At 39.8% G+C, this 18091-nt stretch overlaps 2 protein-coding genes across 2 annotated transcripts in view; one reads left to right on the top strand and one right to left on the bottom strand.

Moving 5' to 3' along the window:
* Nucleotides 1–8759, top strand: part of hmcn2 (hemicentin 2) — an 88672-nt gene extending 79913 nt beyond the window's left edge. The window contains 19 exon segments of the mRNA XM_073867736.1: nt 767–980; nt 1067–1201; nt 1543–1733; nt 1911–1992; nt 2335–2505; nt 3275–3427; nt 3600–3737; nt 3839–3960; nt 4052–4295; nt 4628–4687; nt 4811–4930; nt 5901–6035; nt 6200–6319; nt 6430–6555; nt 6658–6786; nt 7177–7488; nt 7597–7716; nt 7864–7990; nt 8087–8759. Coding sequence (XP_073723837.1) covers nt 767–980; nt 1067–1201; nt 1543–1733; nt 1911–1992; nt 2335–2505; nt 3275–3427; nt 3600–3737; nt 3839–3960; nt 4052–4295; nt 4628–4687; nt 4811–4930; nt 5901–6035; nt 6200–6319; nt 6430–6555; nt 6658–6786; nt 7177–7488; nt 7597–7716; nt 7864–7990; nt 8087–8465 — 3078 coding nt within the window. The 3' untranslated portion in view covers nt 8466–8759.
* Nucleotides 8760–11350: 2591 nt separating this feature from the next.
* LOC129414704 (beta-1,4-galactosyltransferase galt-1-like) lies at nt 11351–13027 on the bottom strand. Its single transcript, XM_055168800.2, has one exon. It carries the CDS (start codon nt 13002–13004, stop codon nt 11712–11714), a length of 1293 nt encoding a protein of 430 aa, XP_055024775.2. The 5' UTR covers nt 13005–13027; the 3' UTR covers nt 11351–11711.
* Nucleotides 13028–18091: the final 5064 nt, after the last annotated feature.

Below are 18091 nucleotides of genomic sequence, written 5' to 3'. Positions count from 1 at the left end.
AACAATTCATCAACTGGCCACTAGAGGCGGGCTCCAAAAGGGAGTCAATTCTTATAGACCCCCATGTTAAATTGTCCAACTTTAAATCAGAAATTAGTATGTTTACAGCCTGGCACAAAAAGTGTTTTTGGTTTATATAGCTAATTTTGCCCTTCATGACAACTGTAACGGGTGTGAATTTTTTTGTAACTTATCCGTTTAAATTAAATAAGCCTTAAAGTTCTGCATAATTTAGGGTGTGGCCGCTTGAGTGACAGGTGTCATAACCGTCACAACCGTCGAGCAAGCAGCTGTGGTTTCGGCAACCAGCCACCTCAGCTTCACCCACGTCTCGCCTCTTTACCCATTTTCGGTTATCCGCGATTGATGCACAGTGACACACTGCCAAGTTGGTGAAGGCAGGCTCCGCCAACTACTGGCTTCAAAAAAGCTCCTCACAAACCTATGGGTGACATCACCGACACTACGTCCATATTTTTTACAGTCTATGGTCTATGCTCCTTATGCACTCAGAAAAAGTAAGAAGAGGACCTTCCTGAGCCCAAGACTCATATTACTCTCTAAAAAAACAATCTTTCTAAGATGTTTTAAAGGGCACTCCACATAAAACTAGTTTTGTATTTGATGTTGATTTAATGTTCTGGCATAATTGTTCAAACTGAGAATCTAGTTTAGGGCTATGAAATATCTCTTACTAAAAATAATTTTCACAGTTGGCATGTGTTTTTTATTTCATAAGTCATTTTGATTTGTTATTTTGTCTTAGATTGGTGATGCAGGTCTCTTCACCTGCGTGGCTACAAACACTGCTGGTACATCCCGACGAGACATTCGGCTGTCAGTCAACATGAGACCTGCTTTTAAAGAGCTACCTGGTGATGTGACACTCAATACAGGTCAAAGTCTCACACTTTCCTGCCATGCTCAGGGTACTCCACCACCCACAATAACCTGGACAGCCAACAACAGGCCCTATACAGGTAGAGGCATGAGCGGTGCATCCATTTTACCACAAGCATGCATCCAAATGACCTGGCCTGACATTGTCCACATCTTCTGTCTGTAGGTGTAAGTGTTGATGGATCTGGTAGAAGTTCACTGGTTATTGAGAACGTCACTGTAAGTGATGGTGGAACTTACGTCTGCATTGCAGAGAATGTTGTAGGCTCCATACGGACACTATCATTTGTGCGTGTCAGAGGTATGTAATCTTTGTGTCACATCTCTGCTTTTGCTAAATATTTGCTTTGAGAAATAAGGCAAAATTGTCATGATCCTGACACAAAACTAGAACAAAACTATAAAGTCAGGATTGTGTAAATTACTTAACACATTTGAATTGCCTAAAACTAGCCATACGGATAAAATTCGTTTTCTACACTTTCCAGATTCCCCTTAGGCCACCTGGCTAAAACTGCCCAAACTTCAGTGTTTGCTAACTTTTGTGTATCATCTGACTTCCTGAATCCCATATTAACTCATTTAAATACACAGCCAACAGTACAACAGCAGTTATTTAAGCACACCCATCTGTCTTCGCAGAACCTCCAGTGATTCGAGGGGAAGCCCACACCTCTCAGACTGTAATTCAAGGAAAAGCAGCCATGCTTGATTGTGCTGTTAGCGGAGACCCTGTTCCTTCGCTACGCTGGCACAAAGATGGTCAGCCCTTGCTTGGCTCTTTGCGGTTTCATCCCCTTCGCAATGGCTCTTTGGCTCTTTACAGTGCCACAGTAAGCATTTCTTATCTGTAACAATGGCTGCAATACCTTTTGTACGTTTAGTAAAAATGCTTGAATAAGATATGAATATCTAATCAGAGTACAGTATGTTGTCAAACAGCTCACTACTGCAGGCAGCTTTAAAATAGAAGTTTGTGTGAGTTAAATTTGTGTTTGTGTGTTTTCCAGAACGGAGACTCTGGTGATTACAAATGTGTTGCTGAGAGCGAGGCGGGTGTTGCAGAAAGAACCATATCTCTGAAAGTTCAAGGTAAATTCTGATCAAAAGATCAGAAAAGCTGTGTGTCATGGTAAAAAGCTTATAAACACAATGGGGACAGACCATCTGCATGCAAACATCCTACTTGTTATCAACAGGGTATAGCATAATAATTTTGCTTAGAAAAACTTTATTTTTGATCATCATTAAATAGTATTTAACTTATTGATCATTTTAACTTAATAATAAAAGTAACCATGCCACCATTTTATTAATGGAATCAGCCATGAGAGATTGTGTCTTACTGTGATTTCCAAATGGGTGTTTCTAGGCACCATGTGCAGGTTTCTTTATATTTAGGTTAATATTATAATTTTATTGCTGGGATTATAGTTCCAGGGGGATACTCAAACTGGGAAGAGTGGGGTCCGTGCACTGTCACATGTGGGCAGGGCATCCAGGAGCGAATCAGATTTTGTAACAATCCACCACCAGCCAATGGAGGACCATCATGCGAAGGTCCGAATGTGGATTCCAGGAAATGTCAGGTGTCGTTGTGCCCAGGTATACCTGAGTTTATTCAAACATATTTTGAAGTAACTGAGATTAATAATGCTACAATAGTCTCTACAAAGCAAATTTAAATAAGGTTTACAAGATTGCAGAGGACTGTATAACTCAGAAAGCAGTTGTACATTTGTAAAGATTTGTGGTTTAAATTTTCACTTTACCAAAAGTGATCCGTAATTTAAAGCAGGGATTTCTTAAACTGGGGTCCAGGGATCCCTTGTGGTCCGCAATCCATAGGCAGGGGTCTGTAAAATGATTTGTTTTATATATAATAATGAGAATAGTGAATCGTTGAAGAACTTAAGGTAAACATAAACTAATAATGTTGTGTTTTTTTGTAATGTATGTAATAAAGTATGCAAGTCTTGCTACTGTTGAGTTTAGGCTTTAACATAACCTAAAAAGTATAAATGTTGTAAAAAAGTTCTTTGCAATTGAATTGCAGTTTAAACTAAATGTCTGTTTGAAAGCACATATGTAGTATTTACATGACTCAATATGAAAAGTGCTTTTGTTTATTAATATGAGGTTTGCATATGCTTAATAACTATTATAATTATAAGGGGTTTGTAATTAAAATAATAATTTTTTGGAACCTTACATTTCCAAATTAATACAGGGTTACTGGATATGTTTCTCTCCTTTAAGGGTCTCTGGACACAAAAACTTTTAAGAATTCCCGGTTTAAAAGACCCAAAATTATCGACTATTTTTAATGAATACTATCCATTCGACTTACCTTTGCTCATGTTCTGTTGTGTAGGAGAGTCTCCACGACGTGCACGGGGCAGTCTTATAGGCATGGTTAATGAGAAAGAGTTTGGAGTTGCCTTTATGGAGGCCAATATCACAGAGAATACAGCAGATGGCACCAGCACTCTTGTGGCTCACGTGGAGAACGTTCCTCCAAGTGTTGGTGAGTGACAACAAGGCGAACAAGAACTACTTTACATACAGTAAAAAATTTGGAACTCAACAATGTGTTATGGCATAAAAGCAGTGTTGGTAATACTTTATTACTAGGATAGCAAGTCTCTTTTGCATTGGATTTTGGTGTGTTTGTTTTTTGAAACTTGTCTGCATTGCAGGCCCTTTGTTGCGAGTACTGGTGTCTGTGTTTGCCCCGATTTACTGGACGACCGTCTATCAATCACCAGAGACCCAAAATGGTTACTCTCTCACACAAGGGCAGTTCAGACAAGAATCTCAACTAGAGTTTGAGACAGGTTAGAGTCTTTGTTCAGAAGCACTAACGTCATACTGAAAAGGTCACATTGTAACACCCACTGCATGTGTGTCTCTTTTGTCTTGGTATTTGAAATGACAGGAGAGATCTTGAAGTTGACCCATGTGGCCAGAGGTCTGGATGCAGAAGGGGCTTTATTGGTGGACATTGTTATTAACGGCTTTGTTCCTCCAATGTTGGTCTCTTCTAATCTCAACCTACAGGTTTCTTCTTTTAGACTTTATCATTTATCAAAATTTTAACCCTTTTGAGCAACCAGTGAAGAATGTTGCTTTTGTTTTCTGTTTGCATTAGGAGTTTGATGAGTCATATGTGCAGACGGGCTCCGGGCAGCTTTATTCCTGGTCTTCCCAGAATCACATGTGGGATCAAGGGGACCCTTTAACACTGCGCTGCAATCATTCTGTAGTTTTCGACGGTCCAGAGATCCGTCAGGGGCCGCTGCTACAGCTCCTCAGACTCACAGGAATAACTGGCACCTACAGCGTTTTAACACTGAGCCTGGAGTTCAGTATGACTGCCAGTTTACTCATACCAGGTCAGGGTTTATTTGAGGATATGTGACCTGGTCTGTAAAAATCCAGCAAGTTTTTGTTTGATTTAATGTTTTCTACATAAAATGATCCTATATTTTATGAAGAACAAATAAAACCTTGATATCTTTAATATTAATGGAGTAAGGTCATATCCAACATTAACAACAAGGTAAAATCAATGATTGAAAACTTATATGATCCTAATCACATAAGTAGATTATGAGACTTTCGCCTGGATTTCATACCACATCTTTGAATTTATTAATTTATATGCACTGATGAAAAAATATTTTTTTTCAAATCATATCTTGAGTTGAACACATTTTCTATGCAGAAGGGGATGGGGAAACATGTCCAAAAGGTTTTGTCTTGGACACAGCGTCTTACTGTGCTGGTAAGTGGTTTAAAATCATAAAAAGTACTGCATAAATCATAGTGTTCAAACAAAGCCTGCAGTATATTATGCTTTATTAAATATTCTAGGTGGTGTTGTTAGAAATTGTTTTTAATCTTATAGATGAAGATGAATGTGCCTTGGATTCTCCTTGCTCACATTCGTGTAATAACATCATGGGCGGTTTCTCATGTGCATGTCCTTCTGGATTTACCATGTCTACAGAGTCAAACACCTGCCAAGGTTAGGCCTATTCATTAAAGTGACACCCCTTGAAAATATGCTCATTTTCCAGCTCCGCTAGAGTTAAACATTTGATTTCTACCGTTTTGGAATCCATTCAGCTGATCTGGTGCTACCACTTTTAGCATAGCTTAGCATAATCCATTGAATCTGATTAGACCATAAGCATGGCACTAAAAAATAACCAAAGAGTTTCGACATGTTACTTCGTATGCTAAGACAGACTGAAAATTAAAAGTTGCGCTTTTCTAGGCAGATATGGCTAGAAACTATACTTTCATTCTGGTGTAATAATCAAGGACTTTGCTACCATGGCTGCAGCAGGTGTAGTGATATTACACACTGCCCGAAAGGAGTCCCCTTGGTTACTTTCAATAGTCATATCTGCCTAGAAAATCGCAACTTTAATTTTCTGTTGGTCTTAGTACACGATGTAACTACAGAAGAGTCAAGTTTTAAATAGGAAAAATCTCAAAACTCTCTGGGTATTTTTGAGCGTGATGCTAATGGTCTAATCAGATTCAATGGATTATGCTAAGCTCTGCTAAAAATGGTGCCGCCAAACCCGGAGATCAGCTGAATGGATTCCAAAACGCTTAAAATCAAATGTTTAACTCTAAGGGAGCTGGAAAATGAAAATATTTCTAAATAAAGTGCGGTGTCCCTTTAAGCATCCTCATTGAAATCTTTCTCAGAGTTTAAGCAAAAAACCTGGATTGTTCCAGGTTCAGTATTAGTCATCCTTGATAAGACTTTGGTGTAGTGTTGTATGATACCGAGCTTGTCTGTGTAAACTTATATCCAATATTTTGTGAACCTAGCAATTCTTACAATGTACCTGGAACTTTTCTTCAAGATATTTTGATGGCTTGATTTACAGTACTGGCCAAGTTAAACGTTAACAGATTCACAGTTAGAAATATGTCAACCCAATTTGTTGGCAATTTTTCAAGATTTTGTTGTCTTACAGATATTGACGAATGCACCCAAGGTTCCCACTTGTGTCATCCCAACCAGCAGTGTGTGAACACTGTGGGGACATATCGCTGTCAAGCCAAGTGCGGACCGGGCTTCAAACCCAGTGTGGTGGGCACCAGCTGTGAAGGTTAATTTGACAATTATTAAATAAGATTTTATTTGGACGATTAATTGAATTTTAGAAAAACTTCAGCCCTGGGAACAATCCCACAGATATAAGACCAGCCATCGATTAAAATTAGGCATAGTCACATTTGTAACATTTTATAAACAAACTGAATACTTTCTTAGATGTGGATGAGTGTCGGGAGTCTGCGATCTCCCCGTGCCAGCAGCAGTGCTTCAATAGTCTGGGCTCTTATCGCTGCGCCTGCCACCCGGGATACCAGCTAGTAGGCCATCGCTGCCTCGGTCAGTAACATTGCGGAATACTTATGTCATGTCATGTGAGTGTGGTCCTGATGAGTCCTTTCAAATATTATTGAAAAAGTTAATTCCAGGCTGTGCTTGTTCGTACTCAGATATAAATGAGTGTTTGAGGAGTGTGTGTCCAGCACATCAACAGTGCAGAAACACAGATGGAGGCTATCAGTGTTTTGACAGCTGCCCAGCTGGTATGACCACGGCAGAAAATGGAGCATGTGTAGGTGAGACATCAAAGGCTCTTCTAATCCATTTAAGATCCATTGTTTTGTTTAATGTAAAGATTAATGTAGTTGATAATTAACATGTCTTTCTGTTGTGTGTAGATATTGACGAATGCCAGGATGGTAGTCACATGTGTCGCTATAGTCAAATATGCCAGAACACAATTGGTGGTTATGGATGCGTTTGTCCCAGAGGCTTTCGCTCGCAAGGTGCTGGTCGACCTTGCCTAGGTGAGTATCATTAACTTGAAATATCACAAATATTTAGCTTTTGAAATAACATGCATAATATATATATATAAAAAAACTAATATTAAAACCTATCCAACAGATATCACTTTAATAAAGAGTTAGGCCTATGTTTGTAGCCAATCGTAAAAGCTCTTTGCTTCTGGGTCGTATCATATATTCAGGATTGCCGACTTTGAAATAGTTGACATATATGTTAGCGATAACTGGTTAAAAATGGCTAAAATAACTAACTGTACACATTTAAACCATATTATAATTGAATCTTACCATATTAAATATGTAAAACTAGTACAGGGAAACCAATAAAGATGATTCATTGAATGAGGTTGTTTTGAATTGGTTTTTGTTTTTGTTTTTTTGGAATTGCAGATATTGATGAATGCACGCAGGTGCCGAGCCCTTGTGCTTTTCAATGCCGGAACGTTCCAGGCAGTTTCCGCTGCCTGTGTCCACCAGGGACAGTTCTTCTTGGTGATGGCCGCTCTTGTGCTGGGCTCGAGAGAGGACATTTCTTCACTAACAATACCCGGGTGCAAGCTAGGCTCCGCCCTCAACTGGTCTCTACACTAGAGCGACCTTACCTCACTCGCCTCTCAGTGCATCCTGAACATCTAGGATCCTCACGCCGTCCCAGGCATGAATGTCCAATTGGGTATACTAGCAAAGACGGCACTTGCATAGGTGCGTAACACTACACTGTTTTGTGGATGCATGCCATGCCAATGTATTTTGATGACAAGAGTATTATTAAATGTAACTTCACCTCAGAATATTTATTTTTCTACAAAGATATCGATGAGTGTGCATTTAGAAAGCCTTGCCAACACGAGTGCAGAAATACAATTGGAAGCTACCAGTGCATCTGCCCTCCAGGTTACCAACTAACATCCAATGGACGAACATGCAAAGGTGAATCTTTCTCACTTTTTATGCTGTTGTTAGTAATGGAATTAAAACAATTCATTGTCAGATAGATGTACCTGTTTGAATCCAAGACTTGAACCCATGACATGCCAATGGCAAGTTTAAACAATCTGGGAACCAATCTTTTTATAGATATCGATGAGTGCACGGTACAAGGTGTCCAATGTGGAGCAAACCAGATGTGCTTTAACACACGAGGGGGTTACCAGTGTCTTGACACACCCTGCCCAGCCAGCTACCAGAGAGGGCGCAATCCAGGGTAAAATTTATTTTTAGCATAATTAATTAAAACCTTATAATTATACCAGGTTTGTATCAAACTCTACCATATACGTTGGTCTTTCTTCGCCCACAGTACCTGCTACAGATCGTGTTCTTCCAGACGGGATTGTGCCTTCGGGAACTCTTTTCCTCCACTTCAGTATAAGCTTCTGACTCTTCCTCTTGGAATACCAGCTCAGCACAGTGTAGCCCGTTTGTCAGCTTTCTCCGAATCAGGAGTTCTCCAGGATCACACATCCTTCAACATCCTGGAGCAAGGAGATGATACTGGAGAAAGGCCATTTGGCATCAAGGACGAGGCAGGAAGAGGCATTCTCTTCACTTTAATGCCGTTACAACGGCCCGGCCTGGTGCGACTTCGGGTACAAGCCACTACTTTGTCAGATCAGGGGCGCATAACCTATCAGAGTATCTTCATCATCTACATCTCCATATCCGAATACCCCTTTTGAATACACGTGGTTGCAAAATTACAATGGAGAAACTTACAGTAGAACAGCCCTGGATGTACTGTTGCTTAAGTGGCCATAGGAGAAACATAAATAAATGGACTTGATTCCTGAGTGCCCTTTTAGATTACGTGACTGTTTATGGGTGCACTATCAACATGTGCATTTAGACATACAAGCCCTCAAAGGGGGAACATCATTTAAAGTCCACATCATGAAGCTCTGGGACATTACTATCACTGTTATTTTCTTAATGAATTATTATGATAAAGTTAATAAATGCACCGCACCTTTTAATATTACTTTTATTTAAAAGTATTGTAGTAGCTTTAAATCTTTCCTGACCTCTTGTTTTTCCACTGTTGTGCCATTATGACATTTTGACCAAAGAGACTATTAGGTAACATTTGCGTATTAAAAAAGCTTTGCCAACGCAAGTGTAGAAATACAATGGGAAGCTACAAGTGCCTACAACCATCATTCAGGGGTCAAACCTTAAAAGTGAATCTTTCACATATTGTGCAGTTTTAATAATTAACAATGGACATCACAAACTTACTGTAGATACATATTCCTATTACAGACTTTAGTATTATCACTAGCGAATTCTTTAACTTAAAACTGACGTGCATATTTAGTTATATTAATTGTAGTATTATATTTTATTATGTATTAGTATATTCCTGTACTGTACATTACTCTAAAATGTCTGCGTGTGTAGGGAGTTGAGAGGGAAGGGGGGGGTTCTGATGCTGTTGGGATTAGTCAATGGTGCTAAACTAAATAAATGTCTTAAATGTCCAAATGAAAAGCTTTCTGTGAAGGTTTGGTTCTTAGAGAATATCAAATAACTAAAAAAGACATCAACGGAAAGTCCTCACCAGAAAAAATGGGGTGTGCTTGTGTCTGTATATAAACCACTGTAGGAGTGTTTGTGATGTATGTGATCTGACTGCTCATGACTTCTTGAAACTTATATGGAGATTAAAATTTTCTTAAAAAAAAAAAATTGGTCTGCTATTTTTTGTTTGTACATTAACCTTTCCTTATGAAAATAGTCTATGATGTATGCAGGGCCTGTATACTTTATTAAGCATGCATTGGCAGAGCTATACTGTATGTCTGTACTGTAAGGCTTTGAACACAGAGAACCCACATGCTAATAAAAAATATGTATACCTTGTAATGCGCTGCAAGTCGATTTGGATAAAAGCTTCTGCCAAATGCATAAATGTGCCAAATGCATACATGTATTTTTCGTGATTGTATCACAAATTTTAGGTTGTGTCTTGTCACGTATTGGTTACTCAACTGCTTTTTCCTATTTTCAAACAATTTTCGCTTTGGTTTAGGGTTAGATTTGGTGTTTGCAGCAGGTGCACATTAGCACCTATTAGCTTTTTATCTTCAAAAGCCAGCAGTATCTGCTATTGAGAAGCTACCTCCTGTGCTAAACCTTATTTCCATCTCCTTAGTGGATTTGGAGGGTTTTCGCAGGCACTGGAAGGGTCAGCTTTAGTGGGGCTTTGGTAGGGATTCCCAATTCGTCGGTCACGACGTGACGTCGTCATGACCGCCTAAAAGGGAATGTCTCGGTTACGGATGTAACCCTGGTTCCCTAAAGGAAGGGAATGGAGACATCACATCCTGTCGCCACAGTTTGCTGTTCCACTGCCGGGCACTGATGCTCGGCTTTCTCCGTAAAAATAGCTATTAGGTAATGTGCACCTGCTGCTTTTATACCCACTTGGCGGGGTGGCGCCGGCAGATGCAAATACCTGCATGCCAAGTTCATTGGTGTTTTAGTCATTTCTCGAAGTAGATTGGTCTCTCTAAGCGAGTTCCCAATTCGTCGGTCAGGATGTGATATCTGCATTCCCTTACATACGTAACCAAGACGTTCCCCTCCACCATTAAGGTTTATACTGTTGCAATCTCCGCCCACCATGACCCCATAGCAGGGAGGTTGGTCGGTCAGCATGACCTGGTCATCAGGTTCCTTAGGAGGGCAAGGAGATTAAATCCACCTCGTCCTCCCTCTATTCCCTCTTGGGATATGTCCATGGTGCTTAAATGTCTCCAGGGTGCCCTCTTCAAGCCTTTGTAGTAAGTGCACATCAAGTTCCTCTCAATAAAAATCTTTGATCCTGAATGCATTGGCCTCGATTAAGAGGGTAGGGGACCTGCACGCATTCTTGGTCGACAATTCGTGCCTACAGTTTGGGCCCACTAACAGCATATTAATTCTACATTTAAACATATTAAACATATCTGCTCTTCAACAGTCCACAATCTCACAATTGCACCTTTTATATTATTTTATATAAACTACTCAGTCCTTTAAGGACACCAGCAACCTAATATCCCATGCTGAGGACCAGCAACCAAAATGCAGCAAATGTATACCTTTTTATAAGAATTAAGACAATAAAGATTTTGCAGGAGTTTTTATTTATATAGCACACGTAATACAACAGGTGTTGCCCAAGGTGCTTCACAGAAGCAGTATAAAGCAGTAATTTAAAATTAAAGACATCACAAACAGGACAATTTAAGAAAACAAAAAGAAAGTAATCTACCACTAACAACAGGTCCAGTCCCCTCAGACTAACTCCCACGATGCATTTAATAAAACAGCCAAAGACTTCTAACAATCTAACAAGGGGTGGAAGGTCATTCCATAGTTCAGGACCGACTCCAGAGAACGCTATGTCACCGTTGCAAATACAAGAAGGTTTTACGATCTCAAAGACCTAGACGGAGTATAGACCAATGGTGGTGCTAAGTTGTGTAGGGCTTTAAAAACAAGAACCAAAATTTTGTAACTTTCTCCTTACTGGACTGGCAGCCAATTTAACTCTTTCCCCACCATTGTAAGTTGTATGTTTATATATTTATAGAAGAACATTTTCTGGCAGGTATTAAACTTTTGTGTAAATCAAAAAGGTGGGAAAAGAGTTAAGGATCTCAATAAAGGTATAACATGGTCAAATTTCTTGGCTGACGTAATCATTCTGGCCACAGCATGCCAATGCTTTGTTATCACTTCCAATGAAGAGTGAATTACAAAAGTCCATTGTAAAGCGGGGATTGCCTTCTCAAAATCTCTGGCCGATAAAATGGTTTTGTTTTCGATAAAATACAAAAAATATGTAACTGCTTAGTTTATTTGCTTGTCAATTTTTAAGTCTGTATCCAGAATTAAGCATTGTATAATAATTTTATTATAATAAATGATGTCAGCTGTAACTAAGGTGTTAACAAACCAGAAAGCTTCAGTGCATTGTCAACATTTGGTAGCAGTTCTTGTTCAAAGTCCCACAATCTTTTGTCCACAATCAGCTGATCTTTGGTAAGATGGAGTGGTTTCCTCACATGTATAATCCTACAAACATCAAATGGGACCTCCAAAGAACCCCCAAAGTGTTTTAAAGAGGAATGCACTGAGGTTTGCTCCTCCAACCTTGGATTAACAATCATCTTTGTGGGATTGAAAACATTGTTCCGGCCAGGTTCTCTATAAATGTGCTCCATGATATTGATACCAGGAATTTTACTCCATTCTTGCCGTTTGAAGCGACCACTGTCGTCAAACTGTGTTTTGGGGAATATGTGGTTTTCGATAACAAACACACCCACATTGGGATATGCAGCTTGAAGGTTTTCCATAAGAGATGGTAAATTGTCATATTTGTAAGGCATGATGATCTCATCGATGTCATTCAGGAGAACATACTTAGATTGATACATGTGTCTGTAAATGCACTCATTAAGTGTTGTCAGCTGACCATAATAATGAAGGTCACCCTTGTGTTCCTGAAAATTCCAACCTGAAGATGGATTAAGAAACTTGTCGATTGGCCATGAAACAATCTCCAGTATCCCCTCTCTTTCATAATGCTTTAAAAGTTTTTCTAGGTCGGGTCCACAGCTAGTGTTATAAATGACCACTCGCTGAATGCCCAGAAGCTTGTACATCTCTATAGTTTGAGCAAACTGCAGCACATTGTTGTAGTCACCAAAAAGGTTGGAGATGCAAACTGTGAAGTTATACTTGAAGGTCTCACTCGTTACACGATTTCTTATTGGTATAAATTCTGTAGTATGATTGACTGAATAATTAGTTGAGATGAGGACATGTGTTGCATTTTGCAAGTGTTTACCTTTACAGATCACATCCGAGACATGAAATGGAAACCCAAAATGGTCACTGTGTATCTGGACATCAGTCCCAACAGTTGTACATTCATGTTCAGTATTGCAGTAAATGCAGTAAAGTGGCCGAAGACTTTCTCTGTTGATTATGCTGATGACTCGAATGGTCCCATCAATTCTGTGGTCGATGAATGCAGACACCATGAAGTGTTTTGAGTCTTTGATGGGCGTTATTGAATTTAAAGACACTGGGATCTTCTGTTTATAATTAAAAGATGAAATCCGTATGTAATTAGAATACCAGCTTGTGTAGGTCCATATCAGAATGACAATAACATTCATAAGAAATAATATTCCTAGAAGTCCTTTCCATTTGATGTTTTCCATGTGCCTTTTTATACCTATAGAGAAATGAGACATATCATAAGGGGATTTTTCGAAACTGTGAATGATTTATTTGCTGTTCAGCAGACTAAGAGATCTACACAGAGTTCTGTCTGTGCTCTTACATAAAATAAAACTTGTTTGTGAGAAACGAGAAATGGTGGTGGAGAAAAATGGTCCTGTGTTAAAATTGGGAACAAGATCTTCTACTGCCTATTCCATTCAGTTCAAGGACAAATACAAAGTAGAGACATAAGGAAAAATGAAAAATAATGAAATCATAGAAAACAGGAATATTATGAAGAAATAACAGTAGCCTACCTTTAATAATGATGCATGACATACTGGACTTTTGGAAGGTGCTGTTTGTCGATGACAGCTGTTATTTCCCTATATAAACACTTTAGTTTACTTATCAGCTATACATTGAGATGCACAATGTGCCACACGCCCATGTTTGCAAATCTAATTGCTGCTCTGTATTATATAATATAGTCTAGAGAGGGTCTAGTAGTCTATAGGCAAAATATAGTCTTATGTAAAATATACATATTAAAAATGCATGAAAATGTCATTAAGCATAGACCCAACCCATTTCTTTTCAGCACGAGCATTAGCTGTGGACCAGACCTGGAAAAAATGTTTAAAGCATTATGAAAGAGAGGGGATACTGAAAAATTGTATTATTATGAAATTAATTATAAATAATTAAAGCTGTTCACTGAGTGCTTTAGTCTGGAATTATGTGTGGGCTGTCTGTCCTCTTCATGGTTGACTTTTCTCTTCTTTTTTCATGTTTTTCCTTTTACTCACTTCTGCCTGTCTTCTCTGGTTTGGACAGGATGGTTCTTCTTTTAGCATTTCTACTGCATCTCTCTTTTGTTGTATGTAGCTTTATATGCTTATGTAGCTTCTCCTTTATATTTTCTCTATATTCTGTTACCTGGCTGACTATTTCAACCAGGAAAAATGTTAACTCGTCAAATTATCAACATCATTACTCTGAATAACATAAGTGTATTCTTACAGGCCCATATTTTATTGATTAAAGTTATTTCTTATTTATATGCATAAAATTGACATTGTAAGTGTTATGGTCCTGTTCTGTGTCTCCCCTGTCATGTCTCTTGTTGTTAGTGGTACTCTGTCATGTTTGCCTGCCTTGTGTTCCTGTTCCTTTTTTATACGGTTTCTCATGTGCATGTCCTTCTGGATTTACCATGTCTACAGAGTCAAGCACCTGCCAAGGTCAGGTCTACATTCATTAGGCCTCCTCATTGAAACCTTTCTCAGAGTTTAAGCAAAAAACACTGTTAAATTATCTGAAAGGATTGTTCCGGGTTTAGTATAAGTCATTCTTGATGACATTATTTTTAGTCTCAGTTACAGTAAGGCAATGGAAGTAAGTACACACTAGGCCAGGTAGTAAATGTTATACAGGTAAACAGCATTGTATACGTTGGCATGAGACTAGTACCGTATGATTCATATTGACCTTGTCTGTGTAAACTTATATGCAATATTTTGTGAACCTTGAAATTCTCACCTTGTACCTGGAACTTTTCTTTAAGACATTTTGATGGCTTGATTTACAGTACTGGCCAAGTTACTTACAATCACTTACATAGAATATTAAAGAAAAAGCAGCCAATAAGAGATCAAATTAAATATAAATTCCCTTTATATTCTTTAAAATTCATCCTAAACTAAAAAATTTAAGAAGCATCTTGAAAAAATGACACGTAGTACGGTTTTGCAATTTCTAGGCAAAGGGTGACTGCACTTCAGATGATAAAATATAATAGTCATCTAGTGGTCAAACAGCGGGTACTATGTAATTATTTTCGTCTGCACACATTTATCTAGATAGATTTATTGAGATAGTTTACCTTTAGAATACTATAAATGCAAGAGGCTATTGCCTTTTGACAGTCTTCTCAGTAAAAGTTCACTTCTCAGCCTTGGGGTGGGGTGGATGTCCCTACCAAAGCTGAGAACAAACCTACGCCCTTGTCTTCATGGTTAACTTGACATAGTTTATTCACTTCTGCCTGTCTTTTTCTCTTGTTGGGTCTGTTCTAAACTTTTAAGTTATTAAGAATTGGGTAAATAAGTTGTTTTATAATTACCTAATGTAAAATGATTTTCAATGAATGTGTTGTCAACAGTGTCACCTACAGGCCGGAACAGATACTGCACTGTTTAACAACTCGACACACAGCTCTGATTTACTCCTTCACTTCTCCACAAGGACTTTTTGTTACAGTGTTGTGTGAGCTACATACTGTGTAAAATAAGCATGTAATAGGACAACAAATTAGAAGTAATAATAATAAAATATATATTTTTTTTAACCCAAAACGTTTTTTGTTCCATACAGATCATCAAAGGTTTCTGACAAAACATTAGGGCCTAAGCTGCTGACAGAAAAAAAAGATTATTTTAGTTAAACACATGCCTTTAGTGGGCACGTCAATTTAACATCAATATGACATCAACATTGATGTCAAAATTACATCACAAAATAGATTTAAAAAAACGAAAGTAATTTTGACATCAAAGTGTCGATGTCAATGTGATGTCAAGATTTTGACCTCTGCTGATGTCATTTTGATGTAAATTTGATGTCAATTCTACATCTATTTAAAAATCAAAATGGCTTTTTTTTACACAAATGTATTCTTTGTTATCAATCGGACACCCTAAGACATCAACAATCAGCCTATGAAACGCAACCATGGTGACAAACAACAACAAAGCTTCATGCCACAATGCATGCTGGGTCTCAGGATTGTAGAAAACTCATTCATAACTCCCATCAGGGGCGCCGTAAAGGGGGGAAAGTTAGGACGATTCTAAGGGCCCATGAACTTTTGAAGGCCCCAGCCAAGGACTGTGCCGCACACGCAACCCCCTTAAGCTGAGCCCTCTTAGCTCCGCCCCGTCTTTACTCTGCGTTTTAGCGCCGTCTTCAATACACGGTCTCACAGTGCGCGTGAACTTCAGAAGAGAACAAGGTGTGTATATTTACTGCTATTTGCTATGATATCTGCATATGTGCACTTCCTTACTATAAATGCAGTTTACACAATCTGACGCTGGAGCAATACAATTCAGTTTTCTTTCCACTGTAAAGTCTTCACTCTGTTCACCCCAGTTGAAAAAACACAAGGTGATTTACATTCCCTGTTTTATGTTATGATTCTAACGCGAAGTCAGTCCTTATAAGCTGTTTTAATTAACGGAGCCCGTATAAGCTAATTGACATAAACTAGAAATACGATTGGTTACACACTATTTTTGTAACGCAATATGCCAAGGAAGTATTTTTATGCAGTCGTGAATCGTCTCGGTTACGTATGTAACCCACGTTCCCTGAAGGAAGGAAACGGAGACGTCACGTCGTGACCGACGAATTGGGAACTCGCTTAGAGAGACCAATCTGCTTCGTAACTACTAAAACGCCAATGAACTTGGCATTGAGATATTTGCATAATGCTGGCGCCACCCCGCCAGGTGCGTATATAAGCCGCAGATGCAAATATGGAAATTAGCTTTGTCTCGCTGAGAAAGCCGGAAAGTGTGACCGGCCGATAAACAGCAGAGAGCAGCCCTGTGGCGACCGGACGTGACGTCTCATTTCCCTTCCTTAGGGGGAACATGGGTTACATACGTAACCGAGACGTTCCCTTTCAGTCGGTCACTACGACGTCACGTCGTGACCGACGAATTGGGAATCCTTACCAAAACGCCATTGAGGGCTGACCTCTTCCAGTGTCTGTGTAAAGCCCTCCGGTTCCACTTAAGGATAAGGAGAATTAGGTTTTAAGGCAGAAGGCCGGGCACTAGATGTTCCTTTAACCCCACAGTAGTGCCAGCGACTGGGAAGCGCCCTATCTGAGCGGTATAGGAACGCTGCGGAAGCCACTGCCCCGTTAAGGGTTATTGGTGGGCGAAAGTCAATCGTAGTTGAGGTATAAATGACAGCCGTGGCTGTGTAAGCAAAGCAGTGCTCTGCTGAGGGAAACATGGGCTAGTAGGATTAACCCCACGGAAAAATACTCACAAAGGAACCCGGTGGGATGCAATGTGGATGCCCGAGCCAAACACAGGTTCGTGAGGATGCAGCTAGTGAGAGGCTGGCAGCGGATGCTCCGCAACAAAGGCTGCCAAGGCAGCGGAGGAAGACAAATCAAATTATTACACATTTTTGCCTTGATGGCCTTCCATACTGAGCTCAGTTTGGAGCAGCAGTCGGAGGCTGCAAGCCAACCTGCGAGCCTGTTCTCTGTGCTTCCCCTAACGAGGAAAGACGAGAGGAGACAGGCTCGACACGAACACTGTAAAATCTAATGAACGTGTTAGGTGTCGCCCAACCAGCAGCTCTGCAGATGTCTGTTAGCGAGGAACCACGAGCGAGTGCCCAAAATGAGGCAACACTTCTAGTAGAGTGAGCTCTTAAATAGAGAAGGAATGCCCTGCAGATTATAAGCAAGGGCGATAGTATCAACTATCCAATGAGACATCCTCTGCTTAGTGACAGCTTTTCCTCTCTGCTGACCACCGTAACAAACAAAGAGCTGATCTGAAGTCCTGAGGCTTTGTGAGCGATCCACGTAGAGGTGAAAAGCTCGTACGGGACATAATAAAGCCATGGTTGGGTCTGCCTCCTCCGGGGGCAGCACTTGCAAGCTCACCACCTTATCTCTGAAGGAAGTGGTGGGAACTTTGGGCACGTAGCCTGGTCTGGGTCTCAGTGAGACAGTAGGACCAAACTGAAGGCACGAATCGTCAACAGAGAATGCATGTAAATCCCCTATTCTCTTCACGGAGGCCAATGCTAGCAGGGTCAGAGTTTTCATTGACAAAAACTTCAAACTCGCAGACTGCAAAGGCTCGAACGCGGGACCTGTAGGGCTTCAGCACCATGGACAGGTCTCAGGGAGGAATAGAGGGAGGGCGCGAGGGGTTTAGCCTGCGAGCGCCTCTTAAAATCTAATAACCAAATCATGCTGGCCACTGATCTGCCGTTGATAAGTGAGTGATGAGCAGAAATAGCGGCGATATCAACTTTAATGGTGGAGGGACAG

The sequence above is a fragment of the Misgurnus anguillicaudatus genome, chromosome 5 (genome assembly GCF_027580225.2).
Source record: "Misgurnus anguillicaudatus chromosome 5, ASM2758022v2, whole genome shotgun sequence".
Lineage (NCBI taxonomy): Eukaryota > Metazoa > Chordata > Actinopteri > Cypriniformes > Cobitidae > Misgurnus > Misgurnus anguillicaudatus.
This window is presented reverse-complemented; position numbering and strand designations above follow the sequence as displayed.